The following is a 16721-nucleotide window of genomic DNA, read 5'->3' as shown; positions in this document are numbered from 1 at the left end:
CCGCCCCATAACCAGCAATCCTTCAATAACAAATGAACGATATATGAATATACCACTAATATGAATATATCATTAATATTCGAGAGATCTTTATTCTTGTATGATACAAATTATACGTATATTACAAATTATACGATTAAGAACTAGTGGTATAAAATGACATTAATCTATAAAACAGAATAACTATTTACATTATCTTATGGTATATCTTATAGATTGACGTACATAGAATTTTTATTAAAATAACACTCATATGTCTTAAACACGTATATAAAATTATATATATATATATATATTATAATGAGTTTTACTGTAGATAAACTTCTAAAATAACTTCTAACTTCTAACTTCTTAAATAAATTCTTAAATAATTTTTTAAATAAATTTACAATGAATTATAATATAAATGACAAAGTCTTTTAAAAATCTATATAAGATATCCTATCACTACCATGAAACACTTAATAGCAGATTTCTGAAGACATTTTGAAATAAGATTATAATACAAAATATTAATATCTTTAACACGTTCGCTATCAGCGTCGCACACACACACATACACGCACGCACGCACGCACGCACGCACGCACACATACATATATATATATATATATATATATATAACGATAATTATATATTATATATATATAACGATAATTATATATTATATATATATATATATATAACGATAATTGATAACGATAATTCTTCTTTCTATTCCATATAAAAACAAATTGTTCGTTTTACATTATATTACATAAAAAGAAATACAGAATGAGCTTTTGGAATAATTTCCCAAATGAATCATCGATTCATCAGCGAACGTGTTAAATGAAAACAGTTTAAAAAAAATCACTTACCCACGAATATAATATAATCAACTATCTTATCCTACCTTATTATAGAAACAAAAGTAATTTATCGATTAATATTAATTTGAACGAACTTTATGAAAAGTCAGGTTCATATATGTCTTACATGTCCTTGACAACGCATATCGCGCGCCAGCATCTTATAAGATTTCTACACTGCAAAATTATCGCAAAACTATATGATCAAATTTATCTAAGTGAGCGAATTTTGGACAGATCAATTATTTTGGCTGTCAAATTATCTAGCTAATAGGTACGACATATATATAACGTATATATAACATATATATAACATATATATATATATATATATATATATATATATATATATATATATATATATATATGTATAACATATATAAAGTATACAGAATTAGATTACTTAAAGACAACAGTATTAATAGAAGGATTATTGTATCTAGTTATGATATCTAATGCATACTTAATCTAATTTTAATATCCTCTTAATACATATACATACACACACACATATATGAACTATGAAATCGTCATATTTTTATACAAAAACATCTAACATTATGTTACTTAAATTATTTCCTAGAATATATGAGGAATATTATACAAAATAAATATAATCTCGAATAATTTTGATTATATATATATATATATATATATATATATATATATATTTAGGATATTTTATGTTTCCATTTTCGATACTCTCATAAAGATTTAATTATTGACAGTTATTGTTAATTGAATAAATAAAATCATGTCACCTGTAGATAAGTATCGAGTCTCGTGAAACTCGAGTATCGTGAAACTCACGTGTCACCAAGATATGAATAACGTAGTGATTTAAATGTTAAGATTAGGTTTCTTAAAATTATTATTATAGGCTCGATACTTTCATGTCAGAATTTTCATCTCAAAATGCTCTTAAGAATCTGCCACTCATCTATGTCACGGTAGTGATGGAATATCGTTATAAACGTAATGAAATATTGATTGTAAAATCAATCATATGAAAGAGAGGACATAATTAACAATCTTGAACCATAACAACTAATATAATACATAATTTTCATGATATGAATCTATGATACAGCCAATATACATACATACATACATATATATATTTATATATATATATATATATATATATATATATATATACATACACGTATATATGATATGTATATATGTATGTATGTATGTATGTATGTATGTATTTTGAGATAAGTCATCAATTTTTTGTCAATTCAGTACCTTAGCTGTTTCAAAAGAAAGATATGAATTATTAGTACTAATTAGTAATACAGATAATAGAAAAAACGCACAATTCAATAATACAATGTTCTGTAATAACAATTAATCAACGAGAAAAAGATAATGCATGAGCGCGTAAATATACAGACGAGAATTAGAATTAAAATTAATAAATGCATTATATTACAAAGTTATATATTTTATTCCACATGTTTTTCATCCAATGTAATTATATCGCCGCCTAAAAATAGTTAACGCATAGTTAACATACAATTTTCATACTAGTTTTCAATAGTAATACAAGGGAAAGATTGTTGTATTAATATTCGCAATGTAGCTCACACTAATTTTTCTTCCGTTTACATTAATTTCTGATTATTACTTTTAATCTTTTTATAGTAATTTATGACGAGTTCAACTACTTACGTTAAGTTTTTCTAGGATTGCTTCCACCGGTTTATCTCGCTTTATAGTCACCTTTGGACATTTTGGGACACAACTTTCCTTATTCTCTTCCGTGTTTGACTTCTTTTCCGGACTCCTCAAAGCGTTTCTCGCCTCTATCCTCTTACGATTCAAAAAAGCCATACCGTGTACTCTCAGATGTTTGTCAACCGCAGCTTTATCCTCAAAAACTGCCATGCAAACGTAGCACTGATTAGCTACTGTTGTTTTCCCTTCCACCATTAAATCGTTATACGCATCAGGAGCATAAGAGGAATTTTGATTCATGTAGCTGATAGGATCTTCTATTCCGTGAAAAGCTTTGAGATGCATCTGCAAGCTAGGCGCGACCACAAAGTTCTCGCCACATTCTAGGCATATCAGGTAAAGGCCTTTCAACCTGTGATTAGCAGCAATGTGCTCTCTTAGATCGGACATGTCAGTGCATCGTTGATCGCACTTTTTGCACTTGAAGTTACCTTCACCGTCCTCCGCAGTCTCCTCTTTCACACACAACCCTACCTCAGGCGTACTCGTGTCCTTTGTCTCCGTATGTTTTTTTGGTAACCGGCGCTTCCTCTTCGCTGTAGGTAAAGAAACATCAGACTTTCGCTTTTTATTACTCAAAAGTCTCTTGTAATATCTCCTATAATCAACCGGTAGCCTCTTTAAACGCAGAGTGAGTGCCGCCAATTGATATTCACGCGAATGATTCTCAGTATAGTGCGTCCGCACTACGGGCCAAGAGGTATTGATCCTTTCGTTGCATATGTGACATAAGAATTCGATATATTCCTCTTGCGTATCAGTTGATTCGCATATGGCAATGCGTCGTCTTTTTTTAGCCACTCTTCGGGAAAGAGACGTTGACCTCGCAACGTTTCTTGATTTACACGCCTTCTCGGTTTCCCTATAATTAAGTATATGTTGTGGGATCCTGGCAAGCGGAGGAGGTTTCGGGATGACATCGACTGCATTTTCATTTTCAGGCTGTTTATCGTACAGTTCCTCAATAAACGGTTCAATGTTTGGTTTACATATTTTCCTGATATCAATCACCTTTATACGTCCAGTTGTACTTGTTTTGGATACAAGCTCAGAATGTGAAATTTCTTTACTTGTTTCGGTAAATAAATTTATACAAATGTCATCTTTTTGTAGAGATTTTCTGGTTTCATCTGCATATGAAGCGATCGATTCGTCGTTACATTTGCCAGGTTCTAACTTTTTCGCCTTTTCGCTAATATCAGATTTGATGTCATCTATTATTATTTTTTCCGTATCTCCAGATGATAAGTCTCCTTTTTCATATATAGTTTTAATTACTTCAGATTCAGCAGCAGACTGAGATGTGGTTGCTTTTAAATCAGCCATTGACCTAACATTGAGGATTTTTGGTAGAGAGTCTACTTTTTGTGTTTTTTGCGAACCGGTGTCAGGCATAATAATAGATGTAGATTCGTTGGAATTTGTGGGCCATGTACCGTGGGAACCACGTTCGAATATTTCCGACGAAATAGTTTGAGTATTTATGATCTTAGGTATTACAGTACCGTCTTCACTTGGAGCATTTACGAAGGTGTGCAAAATACCTTGGGGAATGCTGTTTTTTTCAAACCTTTTCTTCATGATAATGGTAAATGTTTTTTTACTCATGACTTCGAACAGTCGTTTCATGTGCAAGTCTCGCAGATGATCAAAAAGTATCATCGTCACATGCTCGTTTTCTAGAGTTACCAATGAACAGAAAGGACATTTGTACCATGTAATTTCCTGAATTGCTGGACATTTGTACAAATATGATATAAAATTTTCATAACGTATGATCTCATTGCCTAATTTACACATTACAAGACGTATCGGTTTTGGTTCCGGCATATTCGTATGTATTCTCGTGTAATGCTTTATGTAATCGCCATACGTAGAAAATATCAAATGACATATTTCGCATGCGATCTTCGTAACACAATGCATCATAACAAAATGTCTAGTGATTGACTCTATGTCTCTAAATCCATCTATCTCGCAAATTTTACATGCGAATACGCGCCTTTTCAACGTGTGAAAGCAAGCTGTCCACATGTGGATTTCTAAAAATGTAGCGTCAATGAAATTATAACGACAATCCGGGCAAATGTAAGGTTCCATCTTCATGTGCAAGTTTTGATGCGCGATGAACCGCGACGAAGTGCCCTGATAAGATAGACACACGTGACAAAGATACTTGTAACAATAACAATATAAATCATCATCCCTAGTGAATTTCGAAAATCCAACCACATAAGATTTCGGCTTCATAGGCTTGTGGCATAATGGACACTTCTGATGTAAATCCGTCTTCTTCCACTCATTTAATATCACGTCATCGTTCTGCTTATCTTGCGCTATCTTATCATGTATATTAATACAATCTTCTAATATTAATAGAAGAGTTTTAATAGATTTCAATTTTTCACTGATAAGATTATTCGATAGAAAATTCATAGATTTCTTCATTTCTTCGCTAAGGTCTTGCAAATGATTAATTCGTTCCATCAAGTCGGATTTACTCATGTGATAAAATTCTTCTATCATCTTCTGTCTATACTTTGGTACTTCTTTAGACATGTCAAGAGAAGAGTCTTTTGGAATATGATCTATTATTTTTACGTTCATATAAAGGTCTTCCCCATGTTCCTCTTTAACAAATGATATTATCTCGTGTGAAATATCATTTAATAAAATTAATTGCGGAGGTTCCTTCCGTAATTTTGCTTTCAAAGTTTGCTTAATATGCAACTCGCAGCTTGAACCACTAGATAACTCAGAAGGGGATGGCGATGGCGTTAAAAAAGAAATGTCGTTGTGAGGTGAAGTTACTTGTTCCATACCTATATTTTCGACTTCACCTGAATTAGTAGAAGTTGATATTGAAATATTCGACTTGGATATCAGACATTTTGTGCCTTTTGAAACATTATCTGTAACTAGCAGATTGGACGAATTTCCGGCATTCTTCTTAATACTTTCTTTAATAAGGTACCTTTTTCCGTCTTTAATCAGATATTTACCAGCAACTTGTTTCTTCTGTGGTAATGTCTTGATAGTTGTACTGCTATTAGGTAATATTAGTTTTTTTGGTCTTTTCTCAATCGTAATCACATCTTTATCATGAAAAGTTATACATTTTTGTTCAAAAGCTTTTTTGTTATTTGTAATAAGCTGATCGCTAATAATCAGTGTAGCATCTGCTTTTTTGGAACTTTGGACAGTCAACATCTTGGGATCACAAATTTCTATCAATGTCTGTGGATTGTGCTCTGAATTATCCGAATTCGCTTTATGTAACTTTATTTTTTTAGCAGAAAACGGAACATCGATCTTGATTGAGTTGTCTAGAGTTTTAGTAACATCAGTTTCTATTACAGGCTTACTAATACTATTTCCAACAGTTTTCTTCACAAATGATTGCTTTGCTTTAAGTTGCTTTGAAGAGTCCTTGAGTGATTGTTTGTTCATAGTACTTTTATTTGCAGTTTTTTCACCAACTTTTGCCATAGTTGTATTTTTATAAGACATATCCGTTTCAATAAAACACAAATCATGAAACACTGTTTTCTTTCTTTTACAGTTTGTTCTAGCAGTTGAGTTCAAGTTTGATATATCCTGTCTTGATTTTTTAAGAACAGACATTTGTTTTCCAGATACATAGCTCACTGGTGGTTCTGGTTCAAAACATCTTGAAATGGGACCACAATCTACAAAAGCAATATCAGTTGTCATGCATGGATTATCTTCGTTTTCTGACACATTCTTGTCCAAGATGGCATTAGCAGAATGATTATTCTTATTTTTATTCTTAAAACTGGCATCAATAAATCCCATATGAAGAGAGTTCATATTGGATAAGTCAGAATTAGAATTCTGATCTTCTTCAGACTTTTCAAAAGTCTTAAATAATTGTCGACCCTTATAACCTCTCACAATTTTACTTATCATATTGTCATCATTTATGTTATTATCAATCAATTTCCACCAGTTATTTTCGATCTTGTTCAGCCTTAACCAATCCATGATATGGATACGTGATAGAAATGTATATTCCATAAGTGCTTCACATGCTATCTCCAATTCAGGAGTCCAATCACTATAGCTTAAACCAGCAGGTAGAGGCATTAGCATTACATCAGACACATCTATTGAGCACAAACCATGTAGTTTCATGTGTTCAAAGAGTTGGCACTGATTGTAAAATACTTTTGCAGCTCCCCATTTTCGGACGCGTTGGAAATCAAATCCTCTTGATCGTAAATACAAGCGTTTTTCACTGTCTTTTCCCATGCATATAGAACAGACAGAACCTATTTCGGGTATATGAGAACATACTGTTCTGAAACAACTATGACACCAAATCCCAAATATCCAACTACGTCTCTTACTATGATCTTCTAAGCTGCTTTGAAAGCGAAAACTGCAACCAAAATCATGGAATTTATATAACAGCCAACTTTATATCAAATTTATATAACAAAATGTCGTAATTATGTTAATCATTATAAACTAACCAGTCTTTGCATTGTTCGCACACATATAGTGGTTCAGATTCCACAATTTCCTCACTCAAAGGTACTGGTGATTCTGTTGGCATATAAGGTAAACATTGCCTTCCAAATGCAGCATACTGTACAGATATTTCATATTGTAGTCCCCATCTGTTTTCAATCCTACGATTCTTACGTAATTTTGGTGTAACTATGTAAGGTATCTTCGTATTGGAAATATCCTGAAAATAAATTGTCACTTTTAAGTAAAAGATATATTAAACATTGTTATATTTGTCTAGTTTTTCATACAAATGTTGCATATCATAGTTTAATCAGCACTTTCAGCAATGTTACTATCTACACCAGACGCTAAAAACATTATCTCCCTATACACAAAAAATAAATGTGTCTTTATCTATTATTCAATACAATGAATGCCTAGTACAATTTTTCCCACTTAAAGTTAAAATAATTGCTGCATATGTTTAATACTTCACCATGTACATATCTTGTAACATATTTGTTGTATTACATAAAACTTAATGAACAAATCAACACATTGTTGTCAACTAAAGCACGGCATCTTCAGCCATGACATGCCTTCGACCACCCGTCTCTTAGTCGGTAAAACAGTATGCAACAGAGCTGCTGCTCATAGTGGCAAACTGTTGAAATAGTGTTCAATAATAAATAACAAATATTAAATTATAATATTAAATTATGGTTGGTTATGTTGCATTCAACAGTTTTATCGACATTTAAAAAACGTTATTTACATTTATATTATAACTTAATATGAGCAAAAATAGGTTTAGTACCATTATCATTTCACAGGACTGATGTGATCTGAGGATTCTATGGCTGCAACTATAGTTTGCCTATCATCTCTTTGAAGTGATTAAAGATCTTCCAATAATCCTTAAACTATTCAGAAGGATATTAATTAGATGTTGGTATTTTTCATAATATAAGATATAATAGTTTCATGTATATGTTCTGATAAATCTCAAGAAATATAGCATACATTTATGTGAATATAAAATGTGTTATCTCTAAAATATTTTGTGTATATCTTACATATATAATAAATTTCCATTATAATAAAATTACATATTTTATTTAGTAAACACCAAGTATAATAGTAATAATACATTAATATTATAATTTCCCACGTAACGATGTAAATACAACATGTAGTTACAATGTATATACATGTTATAGTATACTTACATTGTTGAGTGGAAAACTAAAACATTGATATAATCATACTGTTGTTGTTGTTGTTTATTGGGTTATCTATTATATCTATACACGACAACATATTCTTATCTATATTGTCTATTTATAATGTGTACCTTATTCATCTATAATATTTCAGACCATATACATTTACTGCCAGAAAAAGATATCAATGTTAAAATAAATCATATCTGAGGAACAATATATATATACAATACGTACAACTCCTTAATGTTATTCTCTTTACTCTTCGTTGGTTGTAAAGAATGAATCAATGCTTCAATTATAAATTTTAATACTCTGATATCAAGTATGACCTGAAACAAAGCAGATTATGTTTCATATACATTCTATAAGAAAAATATATGTTATAATGTTCAGAAAAATTTCATCACAGAAGCTTGCAATGTGGGTACGCATCAACTATACAATAAATTTTTCTTTGCACATACAATAATTTTTCATTTGCACTTTACACATGTTCTTTGTTAGAAACTTTTTCATAATTTGCAAACAAAAAAAGATGAACCATTATCATAGTAGTGAATAATACCTTTTGCACACAACACTTCTAGAACTTTGCAACTGTGTCTAACCTCACAATAAACTCCGCTAGAGTGCGCTAGTCAAGAAAAAGCACATTTTGTGAAGAAGGGAACATCAAGAGAGGTAGCAAAGCTAAAATATATGTACACAAGATTCCAAATGCTTTTCATTTCCAGTTAGGTTCTAGTTAGGACCTAAACTATCGTATCTACATATTTTTGTATTATGACTGTTGAAGGATTTTGAGGAAAATCAGCAACTCAATCACATTAAATGTAACAATAATTGTACATTCATGCATTGTTGCATTTTGGCTGTGTTCTAATATTCATTGCCATATTGGAAATTTATAGAATATGTGACATTGGATGCGTTCAGCGAACTCAACAGTTGCACAACCTTGAGCAATTCGTTAATATAATTGGTCTAGATTTAGAGATCTAACAGTAAGAACCAATAATTGTTGATTGCTCACTGAGTGCTTTTTCAGCTGAACGCGCCCAATAATTATATATTTTCATAGTACTGGCAGTGAGTATTGATGCACCTTCTCTCATAGCACAAGATCTTGAAGGGATATCTTGAGAACTTGTGTGGACATTTACCTTTATAGAAATATCATACTAAGAATCATTGATAATTACTTATTTTCAGTATTAAAAATACTGGATAATAAGTAATTATCAATGATTCTTAGTATGATATTTCTATAAGGGTAGAGCCTTTGCATATCCGTAATTTAAGTTTACGGATTTCTTTGTGCGTTGACTTAAGTTTAATTTTACGTACAGATATAACCATTGCATTGTCAATACTTAACGTAACGTAACATGTTATGAATGTGCTTGTGCGTTGACTCTTAGAAATCTTCGGAATATTTTTGGGGTATTCTGAGGATTTATGCGGATATTCAGCAATCTTCTGGATGTCTTTGGACATTTTTTAAATCTTATATTATGTGGATTTAATGTGGCTGAGCCGATTCTTCTCAAAATCAACAGTGATAATACAAAAATATGTTGTAAATATAATGCGTCCAAACCAAGATATTCTAACAGGAAATGGAATACATTATTCACGAGTCCTGTGCATATATATATATATATATATATATATATATATATCCCATATAGCACAGATCTTGCAGCAACTTTGCAACAATATTGCGGCAACACTGCCGCAACTTTTAACATTGCTGCAACGTTGCAGTAATATTGCTGCAAGATCTGCCCAGGTAGCAAGGTTAGCATAGGACGTTTAAAGACGTCATTAAAACGTCATAGACGTCTTAATAACGTCTTAATGACATCTTTAGACGTCACTTTGCTACCTGGGTGTGCTGTATGGGTATATATATTTATGCTACTTTCCTGATACATTTAATATGAAAGAAATAGACATTTAATATAAAGAAATAATATCTATTATATCTTAAGTAAAGAAATTGATTATGGCATTTGTAGATATGTATAATAATCTAGATACAATTAAATTTGATCTCGCGCGCGCGCACGCGCGCGTAGAACACTTGTGTAATATTATTTTATCTAGTATATACACGATACACAAATCATATAATATAATAAAAGTGTCCAATATAAATTAATATAATAAATATTATTATATGTTGAACATACAATAAACAAATTGCATAAATGTTTTTTTAACATTTTGACATTAGCATGTATATAAAACATTAATAAAGTAGTAGTTCATTATTTAGAAAAATATTGAAACGATTTTTGTATCTGTTTGCTTATTCCACTTTTATAAACATTGTATAAGTAGTTACTCAAATGTAATTCCAAAGTCTCTGTTATGGCTCCTGCACACAGGACGCAGTAATGCTTGCCGCGCGGAAGCCAATCAATATGTTTTTTTTCCGTAAGAGCTGGAAGGTTATTACGGAAAGCAGCATATTGATTGGCTGTCGCGTGAACTTCTGCCGCGCGGCAAGCATTACCGCGTCCTGTGTGCAGGAGCCATTATGCGTCGCCACTGTTTAAGTAAACCATCGTAGTACGACTCAACGACTGAGCAAACAAACTTATTCTTCGATAATATAACTGTACAGATTAGAAATTTTTTCTTCTTTTTAACAATGAGAAGAGAAAACCTTTGACATGACACGAATTATATTACTGAAAAAAATGAGAAAATCTCTGATTAAGACAGACTTAAAAATAATTCAAGTAAAATATGCGTGCAGTACATACGTATATACAGGAATTAAATTTTCAGTAAAGTTCACTAATGAAATTTAATAATGAAGCATAGATTTCGAGAAATTACGATTTAGGAATTTATTAAGTGCGTAAATATCGAGAAAATGATCGAACTTTTGACGAAAAAAGAATCGAATATCGATTTATCGTTCGTACGCCGATCATTGCTAGCTAGGAGCAAAGAAAAGCCTGAAGGTGCAAACCATGGATGTAGGAATATCTGGACGGAATGTATTTCGTGAGGAGTGAACTCACATGGGTGAGAGGAATGAAAGTCGGAAGTGATCACCAAACATGGCGGCGGCCTATATCACGGAGCACAATAGCTGCGTTCGGCATTGTAAATCGAAGACGTCGGATTGCTCTTTTACCTCGAAAATGCACAGAAATGTGAGAGATATGAGATCTCGTATCTTTTTCATTTCCATGCATCTTCGAGATGAAAGAGCAATCCGACGTCTTCGATTTACAGTGACGAACGTAGCTATTGTTTGAACAGTGGTACTCAATCGACCCATTTCAAAAAATTCCCTAGCTTAATCAGATTTTAGTAAAAGCTGTCCGTAAAATAATCCGATTACTGCTGAGACAGCTTTTACTAAAATCTGATTAAGCTAGGGAATTTTTTGAAATGGTTCGATTGAGTACCACTGTTCAATCGGATTTCCAATCCGACAACTTATCGTAAACATCCATATAGTCCTATCCATAAGGCCCTTTCACCACAAAGATTAAAATCCTCGACCTATGTATATACATATGTCATATATATATGTCACTTTTGATCACCAAAGATGAACGCGACGAAGATTTTCCTCCACCTCACTGACTTCACACTCCGCGCCAATAAAAATACTTTACGCTCCGTCCAGATATTCTTACGTCCATGGTGCAAACCTATGCAGCGGAATATCGGAATAGCGGAATAAGAACGGAACCAATCACGAGCGTTTTTCAGCAGTTTTTAGCGGAATCTGCGGAATAGTTTTGATTGCGTAATATATGCATACTTCTACCATACAATAGACGTGAGCCCATCAAACCTCAAATTAAGAAGAACAAACAATCCAGCTGGCCAAGTTTATTAATATTCAGCACAACATAACCGCTATGCTATGAATTTAACAATGGATGCGTAATATATATGTACAAATCCGTCATTTTTAGCATTAAAACAGGAGCTCTTAAGTCTCCATGGAGCAAAATAAGCACATCGCGGATTTTGCTCAACCAATCGCGAGTCATTATTTAAAAAAGTTATAATCGCCTTAAAATTTATTTTATAGATTTTAACATTTTCAGTCAATATTTCCAATATAAAACACATTAATTAAATATTTACATATATATACATAATAATAAAAACGAATGATAAAACATTAATTTAAAAGTTAGTTTAGTTACGTGCTACTCATGCCGCTTACACTCATTTCGCTCCATAGGTATTTAAGGATTGAAAATCCGTGCAACGAAAACTACGGAACGCTCGTGATTGTTTCCGCTCTCGTTCCACACTTCGCTATTCTGCTGCATGAATTCGCACCCTCAGGTTTCTCTCTGCTGGGATAAAGTTATATTTCAGTGCAGTAATTCCAGATAAGCCTGCTTTTTCGCGCATGCGCGACGAAAATAGCTTCACTGAAATACATAATATTCTAAAAAGAGAGTGCTGTTGAGCCAAATTATGATTGCTCATAAAAAAAGAATAACATATATTGAATTTAATTTATAAAATTATATATAGAATTTAATGTATAAAATTATATGTACTTCACTGAAGCTGTTTTCGTCGCGCATGCGTGGAAAAGCGGGCTTATCTGGGATCACTGCTTCAGTAGTTCCTTCGTTTGTTGGTAACGTTGGTTGCGCAACTGTAAAGATGCCGTTTTATCAATTTAATTCGTTCACTGGTAGTTTAAAGCCGTCTACTAATTTTCAACCATTCTTTCCTATTGTAAGTAAAAATACACGTAGTTGATTGCATACAAACAATACAAGGATCATGTCAAATCTAGCATGTTTCCACTCGAGTATACCACCGATCAATAGACTACGGACTACGTGCTTCGTATTTTGTTTCATATAACATCTTTGAGTGTCGAATTGTTCCCATGAAATCACATGTTCAGCTGTTTTTCTCTCAAACTGTGTTAGCATTGATTGTCAGTTGTCTGTCATCAAATCTGTGATATATATGTATGTATGTATATATTCAGAGCTATGTTCAACTATGGATATGCCCTTGTGTTCATGTAACAGCTTTAAATCTGATCTTGCACTTATGCAATGTGTTATAACAGTAATTAATACAATGAAGGAATTATAATCATTAATGCTTTAGAACAAGAATGATCAGTATTATGTTGTAATTTAAGATCCATGCTGCGTAGATATTATTTTTGTTTAGATATAAGGAATGATTATTGCAGCCTTTTAATATATACATGCTTTTGTTGAATACATAAGCAAAAACTTTGGTATTGTTTCAGTCTCCTCTTCCTTTACAGAAGACAGAACGAGTAATGATTTATGATACCGTCAAAACCAAACCAGCAGTTGTCACATCTACAGCTGGTTATTGCACTAACAAACCACGTACTTTGGATCCAAAAATGTGGGCAAAATACAAGCATTTCCAGGCAAGTATATCATATATTACTAGCAGTTAAATTACTAATGTATTGTAATATGTAATTGTCAAAAGGCTAGCAGTTTTTATTGTTCACAGGCTAATTTGGACAAGCCAGTCTATTTAATGGGTGGCAAAAAGGATAAGATATTGTTTGGGTTCACTGTTGCATATGTTGGACTTTGTACAATGCAATCATTCTATTTCTTGATTAAAGAGGGTTACTTGGGAAGCTAATAAGAACATGTATAGATAATAAGATAGTCTTTTCTGGTATAACAATTATGTATATTAACAGCACAAGTAATGCTGGAACAATGTAATGAGTTACATCAAATTAAAAATCTGTCTCAATTAATAACCTATCTCTGTCAGCATTCATGACCAATTTTAATTTCTTTTTCTTTTGTACTCATCTATCCTCAGGATCTAGAATTTAACTTTTCTTTCAGGATTGACTTTATTATCTAATTAAGACAATGAGACACATGAATCAAGTGTAGACCAGTTTCATCATTTGCTATTTAATATGTAAGAAGTACAACTTCTGTAAAATCAACAGTTTACTTTAGCTTCTTCTTTGGACGAATGTTATTTGTATGTCCACATTTCTTTTTTCGACAATTAGTTGCACGTGGATGAAGACGAGCATAACACTTGCGGCAGATCATCTTGTCACAGTTATACTTTTGTGCAAGTATACGCAGTGTTGGTTCAATTACACCTCCTCGAAGACGAAGTACGAGATGAAGAGTGGACTCTATGAAAGAATTGTCAGCATATTATAATTTGTCTCATCTATTTTGCAGTATTTTCAGATAACTGTTAGTTTATGTGGTTAGTTGTATTTATGGTTCTATAAGTTTTTCCAGTTACACATTTATACCTTTTTGGATATTATAATCAGAGAGAGTACGTCCATCTTCAAGTTGCTTGCCAGCAAAAATGAGTCGCTGTTGATCAGGTGGAATGCCTTCCTTGTCTTGGATCTTGGCTTTTACATTTTCAATAGTATCAGAGGCTTCCACCTCAAGGGTTATAGTCTTACCCGTGAGAGTTTTCACGAAAATCTGCATGATGGCTTACCTAAATTATAAGGATTATGTATTATAAGGATTATTATTGTGATCATCACAATAAAAGTAACACAGAGCAACCTTTTTTGAAAAAAACTATCTTAAAATACCATCTAAATTATATAATAGAAATTATATTGTTGACTTGCAATTGCTATAGGAATGCAAGAATAAACACTAAAAATTTAGAGTAATGCAGAAAATCTTAATATCAACACATCATACACACATAATGCGCATAATGGCAACATATTGCGATGCATTTGTTTCTTATGTCATATTTTTTTCAAGATTTGTAATTTATATAAAGAATATGTCTTTATCAAAATTATGACAAAGAGTTTGATAATATAAATGGAAATATATCTAATATATCTAATAACTTCGCATACTTATTCTGCCAACTGTGGTGACGATTGATACTCGACTTAACCTAACAAATTCAGTAATGATCCGTCAGTTTCGTAACCTTTCGTTGGTATACGACTCGTGTGACATCTTGTGTAAACCACATGAAGATGTGGTATATGAAGATGCATTGTTTGTACTTTTTAAACGAATTGGAGGTTACATGCGGGTGCTGCATTGATTGGTTGACACTTCGAGAAACTTAATCGTTGCGATATGTATATATGTTCAGCTCGAAAATGAATTGCGACGTCGAAATCCAGACTCGAGAAGCTGCTCCGTATTTTCTGCGTTTTCGGCTCGCTGAGGACGAGTTTCGTGCGCGAATCGTTGTCGGAAGTGCCGAAGGTAAGTTTCAGACGTTTGTCGTGATGAAGTATTGTTGAATAGCCACCGATACTCGCGGAACGGTGTTACGTCGGTGTTACGGTACGACTGTAGTATCGTGCATTCTTCATACAATGGCAGTTGCAAGTTCAAACGGTTGCCTTTCACGCCTTCGAATCCTGGGAGTAGAGTCTCGTATGAGATATACTGTCGAGAATGCCAAAAGTAAGTTTCGTGCGTTTATCGTGGCAAAATATCATTGAATAGCTATCGAAAGTAAACACCTCGCAAGACAGGCCGTCGAGTCAGGTCTGTCGGGCGTTCATTGGGCGATTTTTGGCGATCGTTTGATACATGTACCTGGTTGTCATTGGCTTAATTTACATCAAACGTTTAATATATGTACTAAATATCTGTATAGTATAAATGTCCAAAATACAATTCTAGAGACGTCGCAGAGATATCTGGATATCCCTGGAAGATATTTTGGACATTTGTGTTTGGACATTTGCATTCGAATTGCTTCCTTGTGTTCGCGTAGTCGTTGCGCGGAATTTTTACTGTCCTTCATATTTTCGATCCGCTGAAGGAAAACATGATAAGTATTGGTAACGATAGTATTATAAATAGTGTACCAGCATGATTTTTCATCTTTCAAATTGTATAGTTAGTTAATTTCTGATGCGATATTAGGTTTGTTTTTTACTCCTGCATTGCTGACTGGTGCAATAAGTTAGAGTGAGAAAAAATATACTTTTCTCACTCTAACTTATTGCACCAGTTTAGCAGTGTAGGAACAGAAAACAGATCCATTATAAGTTAATATGCGATATTATGGATTAATTCTTCATTTATATCGGTCGAAACAGTCGGTAATGTCAATATTTTTCAATTATATATATACTTTCGGGTCCCATATTATGATATTTTATCTAGATATACACACATACGATGATATTTCTTAATATCTCATAGGTATTGAAAAGTAAGGCAAAGATATAAATGTCTGGATACGTACTCAATCCTGGATATTCTTATTTTGATATTTGATTTTGGTCTTTAAATATATCAATATTTAAAATTTTATATTTTATATTTTATAATTTAATATTTTATATGTATGTAGTAATTGTTTATTGTATTTAATCAGTAAAATCAACTATTTCTTTAAAACTATTGTTATATATGATATAGAACTCTAG

At 32.4% G+C, this 16721-nt stretch overlaps 4 protein-coding genes across 9 annotated transcripts in view; 2 read left to right on the top strand and 2 right to left on the bottom strand.

The window, feature by feature from the left end:
* Positions 1–166: 166 nt before the first annotated feature.
* LOC116841773 lies at positions 167–9061 on the bottom strand. 4 transcript variants are annotated; one of them, XM_032810118.1, is made up of 6 exons: positions 8862–9061; positions 8531–8625; positions 7888–7993; positions 7091–7308; positions 2529–6996; positions 167–2343 (listed from the first exon to the last, which is right to left on the bottom strand). In XM_032810118.1, exons 3-6 carry the CDS (start codon positions 7894–7896, stop codon positions 2332–2334), a joined length of 4707 nt encoding a protein of 1568 aa, XP_032666009.1. In that variant the 5' UTR covers positions 7897–7993; positions 8531–8625; positions 8862–9061; the 3' UTR covers positions 167–2331. The 4 variants fall into 4 exon arrangements, with proteins under 4 accessions (XP_032666009.1, XP_032666010.1, XP_032666011.1 ...); XM_032810119.1 differs by lacking the exon at positions 8862–9061 and adding an exon at positions 8761–8838; XM_032810120.1 differs by lacking the exon at positions 7888–7993 and having other exon boundaries at positions 8862–9060.
* A 3700-nt stretch (positions 9062–12761) lies between these two features.
* On the top strand, positions 12762–14073 carry LOC116841748. 2 transcript variants are annotated; one of them, XM_032810073.1, is made up of 3 exons: positions 12762–13033; positions 13587–13718; positions 13808–14073. In XM_032810073.1, exons 1-3 carry the CDS (start codon positions 12830–12832, stop codon positions 13943–13945), a joined length of 474 nt encoding a protein of 157 aa, XP_032665964.1. In that variant the 5' UTR covers positions 12762–12829; the 3' UTR covers positions 13946–14073. The 2 variants fall into 2 exon arrangements, with proteins under 2 accessions (XP_032665964.1, XP_032665963.1); XM_032810072.1 differs by having other exon boundaries at positions 12781–13033; positions 13569–13718.
* Positions 14074–14201: 128 nt separating this feature from the next.
* Positions 14202–15337, bottom strand: LOC116841749 (ubiquitin-60S ribosomal protein L40). 2 transcript variants are annotated; one of them, XM_032810074.1, is made up of 3 exons: positions 15177–15337; positions 14595–14794; positions 14202–14468 (listed from the first exon to the last, which is right to left on the bottom strand). In XM_032810074.1, exons 2-3 carry the CDS (start codon positions 14782–14784, stop codon positions 14272–14274), a joined length of 387 nt encoding a protein of 128 aa, XP_032665965.1. In that variant the 5' UTR covers positions 14785–14794; positions 15177–15337; the 3' UTR covers positions 14202–14271. The 2 variants fall into 2 exon arrangements, with proteins under 2 accessions (XP_032665965.1, XP_032665966.1); XM_032810075.1 differs by lacking the exon at positions 15177–15337 and adding an exon at positions 14866–15054.
* Positions 15338–15393: 56 nt separating this feature from the next.
* LOC116841751 overlaps positions 15394–16721 on the top strand; it is a 177891-nt gene continuing 176563 nt past the window's right edge. Inside the window, exon 1 of the mRNA XM_032810079.1 lies at positions 15394–15540. The gene's annotated coding sequence lies outside the window, so the exon portion shown is untranslated. The remainder of the gene's footprint in view (positions 15541–16721) is intronic.

The sequence above is a fragment of the Odontomachus brunneus genome, unplaced genomic scaffold (assembly GCF_010583005.1).
Source record: "Odontomachus brunneus isolate Ranch 3 - 2012 unplaced genomic scaffold, Obru_v1 Obru_scaffold_018, whole genome shotgun sequence".
Taxonomy (NCBI): Eukaryota; Metazoa; Arthropoda; class Insecta; order Hymenoptera; family Formicidae; genus Odontomachus; species Odontomachus brunneus.
Note: the sequence above shows the minus strand (reverse complement) of the source record. Positions and strands in the feature narration are given on the sequence as shown.

Bases quoted from the DNA above. Each gene is read 5' to 3' on its own strand.
- LOC116841773 (XM_032810117.1), bottom strand. From the start codon at position 7,587: ATGTTACAAGATATGTACATG. The intron at 7,309-7,566 runs GTGAAGTATTAA...ATTTATTTTCAG, and splicing joins TGTTACAAGATATGTACATG to GATATTTCCAATACGAAGAT. The intron at 6,997-7,090 runs GTTAGTTTATAA...TTTTGGTTGCAG, and splicing joins TGCGAACAATGCAAAGACTG to TTTTCGCTTTCAAAGCAGCT.
- LOC116841748 (XM_032810072.1), top strand. From the start codon at position 12,830: ATGTATAAAATTATATGTACTTCACTGAAGCTGTTTTCGTCGCGCATG. The intron at 13,034-13,568 runs GTAAGTAAAAAT...GTATTGTTTCAG, and splicing joins TTCAACCATTCTTTCCTATT to TCTCCTCTTCCTTTACAGAA. The intron at 13,719-13,807 runs GCAAGTATATCA...TATTGTTCACAG, and splicing joins CAAAATACAAGCATTTCCAG to GCTAATTTGGACAAGCCAGT.
- LOC116841749 (XM_032810074.1), bottom strand. From the start codon at position 14,784: ATGCAGATTTTCGTGAAAACTCTCACGGGTAAGACTATAACCCTTGAG. The intron at 14,469-14,594 runs GTATAAATGTGT...ATTCTTTCATAG, and splicing joins TGATTATAATATCCAAAAAG to AGTCCACTCTTCATCTCGTA.